At 31.2% G+C, this 17,006-nt stretch overlaps 1 protein-coding gene across 13 annotated transcripts in view; it reads left to right on the top strand.

Moving 5' to 3' along the window:
* The window catches only part of LOC108696888, a 369,929-nt gene that overhangs the window by 176,642 nt on the left and 176,281 nt on the right, over positions 1–17,006 (top strand). For 12 of the 13 annotated variants that reach the window (XM_041569828.1, XM_041569827.1, XM_041569829.1 and 9 more), the window contains 25 exons: positions 123–152; positions 857–910; positions 1,216–1,239; positions 1,553–1,606; positions 2,238–2,267; positions 2,996–3,049; positions 3,822–3,851; positions 4,389–4,442; positions 5,374–5,397; positions 6,166–6,219; positions 6,838–6,867; positions 7,434–7,487; positions 7,970–7,999; positions 8,187–8,237; positions 9,687–9,710; positions 11,222–11,272; positions 11,682–11,711; positions 12,050–12,100; positions 13,310–13,339; positions 13,637–13,690; positions 13,793–13,816; positions 15,147–15,200; positions 15,413–15,442; positions 15,715–15,768; positions 16,473–16,502. In XM_041569828.1, coding sequence (XP_041425762.1) covers positions 123–152; positions 857–910; positions 1,216–1,239; positions 1,553–1,606; positions 2,238–2,267; positions 2,996–3,049; positions 3,822–3,851; positions 4,389–4,442; positions 5,374–5,397; positions 6,166–6,219; positions 6,838–6,867; positions 7,434–7,487; positions 7,970–7,999; positions 8,187–8,237; positions 9,687–9,710; positions 11,222–11,272; positions 11,682–11,711; positions 12,050–12,100; positions 13,310–13,339; positions 13,637–13,690; positions 13,793–13,816; positions 15,147–15,200; positions 15,413–15,442; positions 15,715–15,768; positions 16,473–16,502 — 1,005 coding nt within the window. The remainder of the gene's footprint in view (positions 1–122; positions 153–856; positions 911–1,215; positions 1,240–1,552; positions 1,607–2,237; positions 2,268–2,995; positions 3,050–3,821; positions 3,852–4,388; positions 4,443–5,373; positions 5,398–6,165; positions 6,220–6,837; positions 6,868–7,433; positions 7,488–7,969; positions 8,000–8,186; positions 8,238–9,686; positions 9,711–11,221; positions 11,273–11,681; positions 11,712–12,049; positions 12,101–13,309; positions 13,340–13,636; positions 13,691–13,792; positions 13,817–15,146; positions 15,201–15,412; positions 15,443–15,714; positions 15,769–16,472; positions 16,503–17,006) is intronic. The other variant, XM_041569822.1, reaches the window with a different exon arrangement.

Here is a 17,006-nt window from a genome sequence, read left to right as displayed (position 1 = left end):
GCATTTGACATGTACTAAAGTAACCACAATGATTCAAAAATAAAATGGTTTGACAATTCTGTACAAAAATAATATTTGCATTTAAATCAAACTTACATTTTTGTATGGTGTTTATCTTTTAGAACCTGTGGCCCCAATGCCATCAGCAGAAGGTTGGTATTTATAACTCTCAGTCAAACATACAGAGAGAGTTGGGGGGGGGGTCATTACATTAGAAGAAAACAGCAACAACAAAACCTTTGTATTAAGCTTTTCAGAACTAAAAAAAGTAAATTTACAGAATAGTTTCCCTTTCATACCTAATTAGACCTTCTGGACTTTTTGGACCTTCCCTTGGACAGTTACCAATGGAAGTAAAGAGCGGAAACACTCAAATTTAGAACCGTAGATACTGTCCCAATGTAGGGCTGAATATTCAAATCCATAGCTTCTTGTGTAGATACTACATGATGCTGTAGAAGTTGTCCCAGATACACCAGGGTCTGATAAGTGTGGTCTTTACTAGGACTGCTGAACTAATGCTATGTTTGTTGTGACCACTTTTTTCTCATTTTTAGAGGTCACTTGAAATTTCAAATCATTGGTATTCTTATTAAGAATTCATGGCATTTTTAAGAAAACTATATCTTCAAAATGATTACTAAAGCTCATTTATGTCTTGAAAATGGATCTATCAAATATCAAAATGGCATATAAGTAAATATTGCCCTTTAACATCTTGGGCTGTTTTATATGATACATTTTCAGAAAGATCTGCAACATTTGGGAATATAGATTAAGATTTGCTGGGTTCTTGGGTTTGGATTTATACATTTGCTTTTTAAACAAGCTAAAACATATTTATTTTAATGTTTAGGAGCATGGACAATAGAAACAGCTCAGCCATCAATGCCAGTGCAATATGAAGAGAGTAAGTACATATGTGGTTCATTTACCATGTATATCACAAGTTACAGATTGCTATTTCAAGGAACGACACATTTTCATCTTCTCTTTGTATTTTTCCATACATGGCAATTGTCATGGAATGTGTGCACAAACCAAGCATATACATTTCATTCATACATATTAGTGGCAACTGCCATTTTGTTTCCCTTAGACAATCCAGTGTGATAATATAGCTTTTTGTGGGCTTAATAATCTTTATTTGTGTTTTACTGCTTAATTTTTTAGCAAACAATATCAATATTCAAAATTAAAATTGTATTTTTGCAGAACCAGGAGAACCCATTCCTAAAGGTAATTAATAGTTGAATGTAATCCTATTGATAGACTAATTATTTTGCTGAATTCAGAGTGGTGTTTGCAACCTTTTCCATGTTTATGTGCTAGACAGGCTTTTATTTAAATATTATTATTAGAATTATGATATTGGAATATTTCAATGAATAGGCTGTAAAATATATTAATATAATTGTATTTGTACTATATAGTTTTTTTTGTTAAATCTCACATTGTTGTCAAGTTACCAATAAGGGCTTAACATTTTTAAAATTAAATTCAATTGTATTTTGTGCTTTAATCTAAATAATGTTATTGACTCATGTTTTAGGAGCATGGATAATGGAACTAGCACGTCCAGGTCAACCAACAAAATTTATAGGAAGTAAGTATATAAATTGCATTTAATATTGCAAGATTCAGTAGGGAGCAGGGTACTGCTTAACTTTATAAAATTAGAGTTACTAATAATGGGCCACCTGTATGACAATATACTTTTACAGGACATGGATGTCAATAAAACTTAGCTGCCAAACTAAGCTTTTTTGTATAAAATAAATCCTGATATTCTTGTTTAGGCTACACTCAGCACTTACACCTTCCTTATTAACAACAGGAAAGCATTTTTGTACCAAATTCAAAATTATTCAAATGATTAAGAAAAACATATGTCTTACAGATTGCCTAATATACTTCAGTAGAGATAACCATGAGATAGTTTACATACTGGTCACATATTAAGATTTCAGAACTTAGTTCAAAATCTTGTAAATATGTATTTTAGGTTTCATTGAATGCAAAACAATAGCATAAGAAAAAAATAAATTTTTTTCCCTTAATCATTGATAATATGTAACCAAATTTTGTGTACATAACATTTGTTTTAGTTAAGCAAATGTTCTATCAAGATAGTAATAAAAAAGTTATTCTAATTTCTTGAAATCATTTCTCTATGCAGATTTTAGAAAATATATTGTTTATATTATTTAATATTGTCCTCCAATTCTACTTTTCAGGACCTGTAGCTCCAGTCCCCAACAAAAAAGGTAATCTTTTTTAGTATTTACTAAAAATGTGGTGATGTTTTATTTAAAAATAATACAACTAAAAATGTGCTACTGGAACTAGTACAGGTATATGATCTGCTATCCCCAATGCTTGCGACATGGGTTTTTTTGGGATACAGGATCTATCTTTAGATCACTCTACCTTAAAACAATTTAAACATGAAATAGCTTTTGCCATCAATATGGATTCATGCGGCTCAATTAGGATAATGTATTACAGAAAAAAGAAAATAATTGTTTTTAGAAATATAATTATTTGCTTAAATTTAAGAGATCTTTTACAATTTAAGTTTTTAGATTTTTACAAATTTCAGTTGGTAGACTCATTGAAAATGATGAATAGAATGCAATTTTGCTGTGTTCACATTTTTCATCTCATTTTTATTGAGTTTTCAAGATTCAAGATTATTTGAAAAATAAGTAAACATTTATGCAAGTTTGGTGAATTTCTTAAATAAAAAAAAAATCACAAATTCAAATATTCATAAATAGGCCTTCCTGAGAAATTGCCTTCCTGTAATTTGGAGCTTTATGGAAAACAAGTTTCCAGATAAGGGATCCTATACTCAAAAAAACTGTTTATTAAAATATAAATATTTTATTATTCATTGATAATCTTTAAGAAATGTTGTTTTTTATACTGTAAATCATTTTATTGAGCTTTAAGTATCTGAGCAATAACAACTCATATTATTTGTTGTTTTTAGGAATATGGATCATAAAAGTCCAACAACCAACAGGGGTAGAAGAGTATGAAGGGAGTAAGTTAAAACAAAAGATTTAATGTGCTACATGATAAGAAGCCTAATATTTTGGTGGTTGGTGGGAATTGCTATTTTTCAGACTGATCACAAAGAACTACATGTGTATATAGTGGAATTTTTAAGAGTCATCTATTCTATTTGCCAGTATTATGCCATAAACTCAGTTTTAAAAAATAACAATTACTGCTTTACAAACTTTCTGCAAAAAAAAAATAGTTTTATAGCAAATTTTCCAAAATTGGTAAATATTGACCAAAGTATTTTGTAAAAATATAACAACCAAAAAAAACTTATGTTCAATATGTTTATAATCTGTCATTGTGGTACATAGCCTATTTCACACAATACCTAACCAGGCACTTATTCTCCACCACAGTCATATTATATATATATTATAAAATTACAAATATTAGACCAAACCAAAGATTCATTAAATATTATCCCAAAAGGGGCAGCCTAAAAGGAAACCTCCTCAACAGCTATATGTGGTAGCTTTAATTACTACCTGTCATAATTAGGTTGGTTCTTTTGTTGTAGAGAAGAAGATGGGGCCCACATTACATATTTGATAGCTTGGCATCTGAAACACACAAACTAAATTTAAAATCAGTCTATTGTTATATCAAATATCTATTATAGCATTCCTGTTTAGTATTCTTTATATTCTGGTTGTCTGGTTGTACATGAAAAAAGTTAACTAGTTATACATGCATTAAAAGCTAAACCTTTTTTCAGCAATATCTAATATTTTGTAATTCCTCTTCTTTAGAGCCTATAGCTCAAATGCCTGGGACAGATGGTAAGTTGAAGCTTTGCTAGATTATTTTACAATAACACTTGAGAAGTGTTTGATGCTGAATACCATCTGAGTTTATATTGTATTTGTTTATATTAATACTTGTGGTAGAAATAACTATATTTTACAGCTGTAGAAAATAGAGTTATTAGGCAAAGTCATTACAGACTATAATTACTAATTTTCCATCAGTCAATGATCTCATAGTAGATTCATTCATCTGAACTGCCATAAAAATGTGGGTGGATACATAATTAATAATGTGATGATAATTATAATATTATTACTTCTGCTATTATTATTAATCACATATTGGAATATTTTGAAAAACTGAAATTTATAAGGCATGTGGTGTAAATCACTGATATTTAAAATTGTCTGAGAGAACGGTCAACCATGGAAAAAGGGCTTTAATAGTATGCCCTTGGATGCTAAATCTTATTCAGGTAATTCATTTACATAGACAGTATGGTTTTATGTGTGCATGTTCTGATATTCAAAATGAATTGAAATTAATTTATATCTATCTATCATGTTTAGGAGACTGGATCATAGAAACAGACCAGCCAACTGTACCCGTTCCATATGAAGTGGGTAAGTCAAGGAATTTTCTCACTAGAATGTTTCTCATATTTACATTTATTTTTTTTTTTTAATCACATTTACTACTCACATTACTGGTTTTTACAAAAGCTGCATATAAATAATTCAGTGCTTCCATAAATCTACAGTAGGACACACATCTTAAAACATAAAAGCCATGTCATATTCTAGCCTCATGTGTCACTCTACCCATAGCATTAGTATTCTGAGACAAGGGGAGCCTATTTGTCAACAGTCTCATTTTCATGGTTTTTGTGATTTTTGAAACCACAAATAAACTAACTAACTCAAAAACTGTCATAAAATGTATTTTAAAAATCGAAATAAAACAAGTATGAACAGAAAATTAGGGTTAACAAAAAAATATTGAAAACCTCTAAAAAAACCTCTAAAATAAGTTTTTCTGACAATTTCTCTAAAAGTCCAAATTAATTTAGAGAGGTCCAAAAGGTTCAGAACAGTTCCCATTGACTTCTATAGGACCTCGACAATTTTTACCTGGAAAAGTTTTTTTTTGTTTTTACCCTTCATCAATATATCATTTTTAGAGCTTTTTTTTTAAAAAAAAATAGAAAATCACAAATTTTTTGAGATTCGTGGAAAAAATCTAAATTTGATTGTTTGTAAATGGGCCCCATAGTCTTAGAATTAGTCTGTACAACTCACTCAAGCCCTGGATTCTACAAAATGGTACACACCCTCACTCTGATATTTAGTATTGTAACACATTTCTAATTTCCTAGGTCAAAGAACTCATACAAGATTATATAATCTTCTAGGCCGTTTCCATTATCTCTTTCTATTATGTTTCTACTGCAACCTAGAATGTTCTCTGTCCTACTGTTTATTTACTGATTTTACTGATATTTACTGATATAAACATATTCAGCAAAAATGGTTACATTTTTTTTGTACATTTTAGAACCTGGTGCACCAAGTCCTTCAGGTAACTTACATATTTCTCAGTTGTTTTTCATAGTATAAGAAAACTAGGGAACTTATTTATAAATTGACTTTCCTTCTAAATAAGTTTGTTTTAGTGGCCCATTCTTTTTTGTGCTGACAATATATATTAATGCAGTCAAAGAGGCAGTATTCCCCTTGTTTAATGAGACTTCCATCAAAAAGGCTTGTATTGAACATAGATCTTTCATTATAAAAAAATAGGCTTTAACTAAACACAGTGTCGGACTGGCCCACCGGGATACCAGGAAAAGTCCCAGTGGGCCCAGGTGTTAGTGGGCCCAGGCGTTAGTGGGCCAAGGTGTTAGTGGGCCCTTGTGCTGCTAAACATTTGGCCTATTTTATGGTCATTCCCTATTTCTATGAGAAAAAGAGGCTAAATAGATGGAATAATCAATTATAGTATGTATAGAAAAGAGACTAGGAGAATAGAGGTTGAGTGAGGAAGAATAATAGTACTGAGAGTGGGCCCCTGCTCTAAGGTTTTTTGGTGGGCCCCTGGTGTCCCACACCAAAACTGACTAAACAGGACACATAGGGAAATAGTTGTATACTGCAAGGTACATAAGGGGTTATCTATAATCTCTTTTACAGTATATGATATGATATTACATGGACATTCCATCCTATGTATTTAGGAACTAATTACAGTATTTTAGGTATATAATTGTTACTACAATACAACTTAGTTATACTTGTTATTATATGTACTTTTTTTTGTTTAACTTTTAAAAATATTATTTTTGTTTAGGAGACTGGGTCATTGAATTCACACATGATGGACAACCAACTACATTTAAAGGGAGTAAGTACAATATATACTTTATTTGCCTTTACAATAAATTGCAAGGCTTGGAATGAAATGTTCTTTGGGATGTAAAGAAGGTTTTATTGAAGGTGGAATCTGAAGTTATATTTTTAAGTTGGCTACATGTTCATGTGTGCCATGGTTGAATAAAATCTAACTGATCTTATCAATCGTCTCTTAGTCTGTAAACAAATTATACAGGCAGATTAATTGGTTGGCCTGGAGCAAATATTATGGACAATGGGCAACAGAGACAATGTTGACTGTAGCATACCAGTAAATTTAAAGTACTTTAATGGCTTCAGTTGTTGAGAAAACAGAAAGGCAATGTTTCAGTCCTCACTGGGCCCTGGATAAAATTGAATAATGCAACATGGTATAAAATAGTGAAGGAATAGTGAGATTCTATAGTTAAAAAACACCTATTTGGTTATCCCAAATATTTCCTGGGGTTTAATAGGTGTTGCAAGGGCATTCTAGCATAAGTGAATTCAGACAATTATTTTTCATGCTGGAATGTATTACTCCAGTGCAGAAAAAATGGTTAAATCCTAAACCCCTGGTAAAGCTATAATTAACTAATCAACTATTATTGCAATCTTCTTGTTTTTGCAGAACCCATAGGTCCAATTCCAGGGAAAAAAGGTAATGAAACAGTGTAAATCTGAAAAAGTGTGTAAAGAAAACCTGATAGTAAAGAGTAGTGATGAGCAAATGTTTTCAGGAGGCATGGATTCACAGCAAAATTACGCACTTCAACATTTGCAAATTCTGTGTGAAACTGCAGCAAAAAATCCATGAAGAAATTTTTTGCCACGACAAAAAGAAAAACACCCATTGACTTCAATGAATTTGGAGAGAGAACAAATAGTCACCCGTAAAAATGTGTTTTGCTAATTTTTCACAAATTTTTTAGCAGCTTTGCAAATTTTTTGGCAAAGTGAAACTGGACAGATTTGATCATTACTAGTGAAGAGCAACTGCTATGTATACAGTATAACAGGCACAGGAACTAATTTCAGATCTGAATGAGTAAATTATTTCCATAATACTGCATAATATGCATTTTACAATGTTTTTATAAAACACTGTCATGTCATATTATATGTTGTTGCATAATCCATTCCCCTGTCAATATGTTAGGAATTGGTGGCATACTGTAGCTTTTGTTACAATTGACTATATAAATGTATATATTCTATTGTGTTAAGGTTATTGGACTATACAAGTTACTCTGCCAACTGGAACAATGGACTATGAAGGGAGTAAGTACACATTTTATATAGAGTATTGTATTTTTTAAACATTGTTTTCAAACTTTAAAGAAACAATCCAAGGGATTCGAGTTTTTTCCCACGGAAAACTTGATTAATTTGAGTTCTCGGGTTGTTAACCCCGAACTCACTGATTTGCATTTGAACTAACTTGCGTAATCTTTCAGTTAGTTAAATCAATCGATATAGCACATCGTACAAATATACTGTATTATTTAAAGTTACGTTATAATTAAAATTAAGAACTGATGCCACGTATGATAATAAATCTTGAGAAATTTTTTTTCATTGGGTTAAAATAATAACATATCTGGTAAGTGGCAGATAAAGTTATAGATATGTTATGCAATTTATGTGTAGAATGAATAAGAAAACAAACTTGCAATGACAATTTCTCAAGGATTTAAAAGCACATGGGCATTAAAATTTGACAAATGTTTAAATAAGTACCATCATTTTTTTCTTTTTTCTAGTACCAAGATCCCCAATTCCTGGTACTGATGGTAAGTAAGATATCTGACTAAACATTTGCAAACATTCTAGCCTTGCTGTTTAGCATTCCTAAAGGGAATAATCTGTCACCTATAGTATTTTTTAATTGAAATGTCAAATCAAATTGAAATATCAAAACAGAAACTATTTAGCACTTTGCAATTAGTTACAAATTGTATCTTTGATTGTGCTTAACAGACTGGATTGTTGAAACAGGAAAGCCAATGGTCCCTATACCATATGAAGGAGGTAAGTAGTTGTAATACAAATTTTATTGAGGATATCAAATTAAAAACATAGATGGCTCTACATTCTAGGTTTTCAAATCAAATAATTCATTTTATTTATCTGAAATATACAATTACTCTTCTGCAGTTCTGGATGCCTGGAAATGGTTTCTCTAAAAGGAATTCATTAATATGAAACTCAAATGGGCTACTATTTGACCACATAGTGAAAAATGTTAATATAGTGAAAGTAAAGGTGGCCATACATGGGTAGATTAAAACTGCCGATTAGACAGATTTGTTAGCTTATCTGCCCAAGTGTGGAGGTTTCTGATGGGTCTCCTCAATCGAGATCAGAAAAAATCAGACTGAAATTGATCGGTCAGGTTTGATTTTTCCTGCGATCGAGGACTGTATCGGCTGGTCTTACAATTTGTCAGCGCCCATTCTAACAGTCGCCAAACAAGCAGATCTTATCATGTACTGTATGGCCACTTTAAAGTAGGTTGCAATATTTGTTGATCCAAGTGATTGGTAAAGTAAATGTTGGTGTCAGTACAGTTATAATGGGTATCACTATTGCAGTATCCCAATTATGCATGCACATCTTGCAGGAGCAAGGTATGGGACATTTTATAAAGAATGTTTGGGACCTGGAGTCTTCTGGATAATGGATCTTTCTGTAATTTGGATCTTCATACCTCAAGTCTATTAGAAAATCATTTAAACATTAATTAAACGCAATAGGCTGGTTTTGTTTCCAATAAGGATTAATTACATGTTAGTTGGGTTCAAGTACAAGGTATTAGGAGAAGGTTTTTCTGTAATTCTTTCTGGATAATAGGTTTCTGGATAACAGATTCCATACCTGTAATGTAAATAAATCGTTACATTAAATCTATCAAATGACACACAGCAATCACTTCTCTAAAAAATACTGAAAAGTATGTTTTACCTATGCTTGATATGCACCTACATACAGTAGGAAAGAGCAATTATGAGTAGTTTAACCTTAGAAAGGTTTTTATCAGCCCTTCAATTTAATTCAAGGAATGAAAAAAAGACAGATCAGACAGTACATGAAGATTATATTTAAATATATAAAATTATGGAGACGTGCAAGGAAAAAAAGAATATACACAAAATATGCACCCCTCTTACCTTCTCTTTGTTTCTCAATTTCTATTCCTATTGTATTTCTATGGTGATTTTATACCTTGTTTTTCAGGTAGCACTAAAACACCTGAAACATAAGCAATTTTGAACTGAAAAGTGCCTTTGTTGATGCTTATTGGCATTTCACATTCAAAACAATAGAATTAGGGCTAAAGGTGAAATTAGCCAAATTCATATCACACTGTAACACACTATATAAAATGGCAAAAATTTACCCCATTGAAATAAGCCTTAAACCTTACTGGACATTGCAATCACAACCCTTTTATGTATTTTTATGCATTTATTTTTCTAGAACCTGGAGTTACAATTCCTACAGGTAAATTTCAAAATTATAAACTCTGAAAAGAGTTGTTGTGTCAGGATGAAAAAAACATAATTTTGTACATTTTAAAACATTTGAATAACATTTTTGATGAGAAAATATTTTTTACACAAACTTGGGAAATGATGTCCAGAAAATATGAAGATAATTTAGATTTATGAAAATGTGAGATTAGAGTTCACCACAGAAACATTCATTTACTTTCAATTCATTCTTATAGGATTTTTAGAATATTTTTTATCAGTGGGTGAAAGTTAGAGTTTACCAATTGATCAATATAATTTCACTAATTGATAAATACAATTTAAAAAATCCCATTGGAATGAAAACAAAGTGGGAGAGTTTTGGAACTCTAATCACATTTCACATTTTGATAAATCTGCCCATAAATCTTGTGTAATTTATTATATACAGATTAGTTATATATTATTTCTATCAATAAAACATTAGCTAAAAGTCTAAGGGGGGTTATTTACCAAAAGTCAAATTTATGTATATTATATATATTATATATATATATATATATATATATATATATATATATATATATATATATATATATATATTTTTTTTATATATTTTATTAAACAAATCTCGAATTTCCATCCCCGATTTTATCTTAAAGGAGAAGGAAAGCTATGGAGGCATTTTATTGCCAATAGATTAGCTGCAATAGTGCAAGCTAGAATGCTATATTTATTCTGTAGAATGTTTTACCATACCTGAGTAAAAGCTCTAGAAACTCTCTATTTGTTTAGGATAGGAGCTTCAGTATTAACATGGTGTGACATCACTTCCTGCCTGAGTCTCTCCCTGCTCTGGGCTCAGATTACAGTAGAGAAGGGAGGGGGAGGGGAAGAGGAGCAAACTGAGCATGCTCTTGCCCAGGGCAATGAGGTTTAAGCTGAAGGCAGGGAGTCTGATACAGAAGCCCATGTGTTCACAATAGAAGGAAAGAAATGCTGTGTTTCTTTTGACAGGGGACTCAGAGCAGCACTACTTTGGGGGTCTACTGGTATATTTAGATGGGCCTTTCTGATAAGGCTTACTTAGTTTTAACCTTTCCTTCTCCTTTAAATAAAATAACTCGAAAAAATTTGGGTCGGGAAACGACTCGATAAAATCAAGCAAAAACCCGAATCACACACATTTTTGGTGTTTTTTTGGATTTAACTCCCAAATCCCTCAATATTTTAGGGTCATTGCTTGAAAACCCAAAGTTTTTGGGATTATCGGACAAAACCCAGTGCATACCACAATATCTTCAAATTATAAAAATGACATCTGCTATTGACTTCTTCATGAACTGGGCATATTTAAGATGGCTAATTATCAGATTCTAACTTTTTGCAGCTTCGATAAATCTCAAAAATTCAAGGTTTTCTCCATGAGAAATTTTAGTTTTTGCCCAAAAAACCCGACCACAAAAAAAATCAAGGTTTATTAAATAACCCCCTAAATGTCTATTCCAAAAATAAAATAATAATTTATTTTTTCATGTTTAGATTGGATCATACAACTTGCAAGTCCAGGACAACCAACAAAATTTAAAGGAAGTATGTATATAAAATAGATATAAAATTGCTAAGAATTCACAGATGTAGCCAATGCAATGTTAAAAAGCTCATTATCCACAATAGAGATCTCATTATCCTGAATCCTGCTCCTTGGGTTAATAATGCATTTGTTAGTGTATTATTGTGTTTTTTCTTAGCAAGAGATGCACCAATGTAAAAACATTTGTATTATTTGGTCTAGTAAAATTGAAAGATATCTGTAAGAGACAAAGCCATTCCATATATTTTGAAAATTATGATTAAATAATATTACATTGAATTAAGTTTTATTATCATTAATAAGCAAAAAAAATCAAACAAATTAACTGGAAGATATATTATTATTATTATTATTATTATTATTATTATTATTATTTAAATTGTAATTTGTACAATCACTTGTTTTCAGTTCCTATTGCTCCAATTCCTGGGAGAAAAGGTAATTTACAAATAACAGTTCATGTACTTGAAATAAATAAAAGATCACTATAAAGTCCTACAGATATTGCTAAGATTAAAAATGTGTGTTGTATGTAACTCAAAGAAGGAAACCTCTCCAAACTACAATCCAGCTTTTCCTATTTGCTTCATTGGAGTCTTAAAATAAAAACACAAAGATGTATTTCACTTTGAATTTGGCCCATAATGTAAAGTAGTGATTGAACAAATGTTCATAACTTTGTTTTGGCTAACTAATATATATTAACATAACATTTAGTTTTAATGTATCCCAACTAATATACAAGTATAGTAACATGATAACTTTGTGTTTAATAGCATGGGTTGTTGAAGTGAAACTGCCAAAAGAAACAATGGAACTTGAAGGGAGTGAGTATATATATTTATTTGATATGGCATATAAACTAGAGATAGGTAGATGCTAAATGATGAACAATGTGGGGGGGTAGAGAGGAGGGAGGGTGTCAATTCACGGGCATCAAAATTGATGCCGTTGACAATTCTGACACCGGTGACAATTGACGCACATTAAAGTCAATGGGCGTCCGTTTAATCGTCGCTGGCATCCAAATTTCGATGACGTCAGAATTAGTGCCGGCATCAAAAATTTTCGCTGCAATTTCGTAGATTTATTTGCCGGCAGCGAATCGGGGAAATTCACAGCGATTTCAAGCCTGGAGAATAAATTTGCCCATTTTTACCCTAAATTGTGAACTGGGCCTACTTTGTTCCATTTATATGGGCTCAGTCCTAATTTTAAAAAAAGAGTAATTAGTCTGATATTCCAAGCAGATTCACAATGTTATCAAATGATTTTATATATATATATATATATATATATATATATATATATATATATATATATATATATATAAATATATATATGTTTATATATATAATTTTTTTACTATTTAGTACATTTATGATCTGAACTGTGAAAATGCTTTAAACATCATTTTATTTTACAATGAAAATATGCATTGTAAATTACATATACAATACCATAATAGATGCAGAGGATACCCCCATGTTCCATTAAAGGGTTTGTTCACCTTCCAACACTTTTTTCAGTTCAGTTGGTTTCAGATAGTTCATTATAAATATAAAGTGTTCCCAATTACTTTCTATTTTCTGATTGTTTTTCTAATATTGAAGTGTAAAGTGTAGTTTTTCACCTTCTCGTCAACCCTGTAAACTGTTCTAAATTGATACATTTAGTTGGTACATTTCTTATCTTTGTCCCTGCTGAGCAGAATCCCTGGGTTTCAGTAAAGGCAGCTGTTCTGCAGATTCTGAACTGTTACATTTTTCAGTAGCATCTCTGTGCTACTGAAAAATGTAATAGTTTAGAATTTGCAGATTCAAACACCAGACATTAAACTTTAAACTTAGATTTTTGGAAAAACGATAAAAAATAAAAAGTGTATTGTAACTAAAACAATTTGACCATGTCTAGTCTTAGCCCTTTAATATGTTTTACTGTTATTTTTTATTTTATTTATTTTAATACAAACCCCAACTTTATTTTTACATTAATTTTATAATTGAAATTGTTGTATTTGTTCTTTTTTACTACAGAGCCAATAGCTCCTTTGCCGGAAACAGATGGTATGTATAAGATTTTATTTATTTTCTTTTGAAATATGATTTTGGAAACATGAAAGGTTAACAAAACCCACAGATAACAGGCGATTTGTTAATTTTTTTAATTTGTCAATTTTTTTCTTGATCATGATTATTTTTGCAAAGATTGCGGGTTTTTCTGTCATTGTATTTTTTCAAAAAATTTTTAATCTTGCCACGAAAAAACCTGCCAGTTTTTAAAAAATACAAAAGAAGACAGAATTGCAGAAAATAATTATACATTATGTACAGAAATTATAATGTATTTTGGGGTTTCTTTAGGAGAATGGTTGATTGAAACAGAACAGCCAACTGTGCCGGTGCCATATGAAACAAGTAAGTGCCTACTGCTTGAAGGATGTATTACTGAGCTACATCATTACTGCCTTTTCTTAACACTATTATTAATATGATTGTTTCTCATTTGATTTTTTATAGAACCCGGAGAACCAGTGCCTAAAGGTAATCCATAAATTCAAAAGGATTATTAATAATGTTTTTATGGTTATAGTTATCGTTCATGGATTATTAGTGACCACTCGTCCTAACAATGCTTTTGTTACTGCAAACAACTTATGCATTCCAAATCACTAAAACATGTAGTTATCTATTAAAAGAATTGCTGATGCTATCAGGTTAACTCCGTGTTAACATGGAGGCAGTATTTGCTCCGGTTCCTAACAGTTGCAGCAGAGAGTGAGGCCACGCTAAGTTTGAACACAATCAGCCGGGAGATAAAAAGAACATAAAGTATCATTTGTATAAAGGAGAAGGCTGCCCACACATACCCCGCATCCTGGACGGCGAGCTTCATGACTGAGCCGCATCAAACATTCCAGCAAGCTACCGGAGGGTAACGTATATGGCGGTGACATCTTAATGTGTGGGATACCAAGCTCTCCTCTATAACTCTAATATACTCCCTGCTGATAACAGTGAATTGAACTTTGCTATTGAAATACCAGAGATATCGCACTTTTTATGATACCGTGGAAGAGTTAATGCTAAAAAAAGACTGTGTGTCTAGTAAGCGGCTAACCCGGTGTATCTATTACAAGCACCATTGAAAGTCTTCGTTTTGATAGCAGCGGAACTCGTTGCATTAATTGGGCGTCTAACTAATAGTATAATGTTTCTTCACAGACGCCATTATTGACTTTTCAATTTTCAGCACGCGGCATCTCAAACAAAATCTCATACTGCAACTTTGGAGCAAATACATATCTATCAATTTGACACTTTTCCTCCTCCATTTTTAACAGGATTTATGAAGTATCAGCAAAAACGGCTCGGAATGAATTTACCAGCCTGACTTTTCTCACTTATCAACTGCATTTATTCAATATATCATCTTGATTAACTCATTTCTATTTTTCAATGTATTTGTACTGGATATTTAGAGTGCCATGAAATTTTGCATGTATTTAACTATTTATAATTTAAAATGATGAATTAAACATGAAAATTTTAATAGTATGGGTGTTTGGAGTTTCTAGTTGGATGGCCCAATGAACTAATGCCCTCTGTTTGACTTAATACTAGTAAAACCTCATCGAGTGCTGATTGGAAACACTTTCTTTCTCTTTTTTTCTATAAGCTAAACTTTTTTTGTTTCCAGCACCACCTCTAAATGTGGTAGAATGAGACTAGAACAAAGATAGTTGGGTAGAGTGCTGTGCTTTTCTATATATACAACATCTAAAAGCAACAGCAGCATAGCTTTAATATAAGAATGCAATGAGGCTTGTAATATATGCAGAGAAAATAACATTTACTTCACTTTTGTGCCTAGGAGAATGGATTGTAGAAAAAGCACAACCAAATAAACCAACTAAATTTAAAGGGAGTAAGTATATAAGTGTTTTTCTGATTAAATAAATTATTCTGCTAAATAAAATGTTTATAATCTATTAAAAGTATAAGAAATGAATTAAATTTCAACACTAAAAATATCATCACAGTTTATTTTATTTTCTCAATGAAAATTACCACTTTGACTATTTTCTGTTATTTTGGCATCATTATTTACCATATCATTCTTTGTGTGTTACTTTCTAGAGCCCATAGCTCCAATTCTTGGACAAAAAGGTAAAATAAAAAAAACTTTGCATTCATTTAATCCAATTAAAATTTTCTTATTAATAAATACATATGCGAACAATGATATATATTACTATATAGTATAATAACAAAATTGTATTAAACCATTTGGATGACAAATCAATCCTACGATGCTTTATATCATGGTGGAACTTCGATTAGTGTAAAGGTATTGCTACATTGTGGCATTATCATCAAAACTGTAATAAAACATTGTATTAATGTGTGAATATGATTTTTTTTTTATCTCAACATTTTAGACCTTTGGATTATAAAAGTGACACAGCCAACAGGGATTGAGTTATATGAAGGAAGTAAGTTATTATATATACAGTATTGTATAGCATATGTGAGAAAATATGCCACATAATGGACCAGATTCAATTCCAGAAAAAATTTGCTTTATTTGAATTTTTTTGAATTATTTGAATTTTTTCCCAGTTTCGAAACACATTGAAGTCAATAGGCATCATTTTTTTTTATGCACATACCAATTCAATAGGCATTTTTCTTTTTTGTCTCAGCAATTTTTATTGTCTTGGCAACATTTTTGTCAGTGACTCAAATGCCACTCAATTGGCGTTTTTTCTTATGGTGACTTTTTTGTCTCTGCGACATTTTTTGTGGTGGATTTTTGCTGCAGCTTCAGAAAAAATGCAATTTCGCCTCTAATCCATAGCCTGGTGAAAAAATTCACTCAACTATGCCTCAACTCGACATTTTTCACCAAAACTGCAAATGATTTACTTAGCTCACTCAGGGTTTTCTTCATGATTGTTTGACACAAAATCAGCCCCTTGCACTACAGTATCTCTAACTACCAATGCCATTTTGGTGTAAATATCAGGAGAAATGTGTAAGCTAAGGAAATTCTGAATTCATTTTATATCCAGTTTGATTTAATACATATGCTTAAAGTAGAATTTTTTATGTATTTGAGTATTTCCTGTGTTATTGATCCTTCAATGTACACATCACCCTAACCCGAATTTAAGACATTTGCATCATTTTTCCCCAGGACCTTTATCTAGAATTCCAGGACCAGAAGGTAATAAAGCATCCAAATAAATATACCATTGTATATACACAATGTCCTATAAATGAGCCTATCTAAGCATTTTTTTTCTGCTTCACATCATACTGCTTTTACTAGAAATAATAGTGGATCTTACACATCTTATTCATCTGGTTATAGCTGACACTTCAACTGATATGCAAACCATGCAGAATATAAAAGTCAAGCCAGGGCCCTATTATTTTTAGTACTCACAATTCTGTATCCTTCTGTAAATGTTCAAATGATTTCATCAAACAACTGCTTAAATATGTAAGAAGTAATGAAAAAAATCTTTAAAAGATTTTGTATGAATCCATTCATAATCACAATTTTTAAAGATTCTTCTAACTTGATGTAAATGACAAACATGTGGCCACTTTTCAATATTCTATCCTAAAATTAATCTGATTGCCTTCTTTGAATAAATATTTCCTGCAACCCCTTTCTACAAAGAGTGTTTAATACAGTCTGCCATACTAAAGATGTATCAAATAT

This window comes from Xenopus laevis, chromosome 7L (genome assembly GCF_017654675.1).
Source record: "Xenopus laevis strain J_2021 chromosome 7L, Xenopus_laevis_v10.1, whole genome shotgun sequence".
NCBI classification, from domain to species: Eukaryota; Metazoa; Chordata; class Amphibia; order Anura; family Pipidae; genus Xenopus; species Xenopus laevis.
The sequence above is the reverse complement of the archived record's forward strand: the minus strand, read 5'-3'. Positions and strand labels throughout refer to the sequence as shown.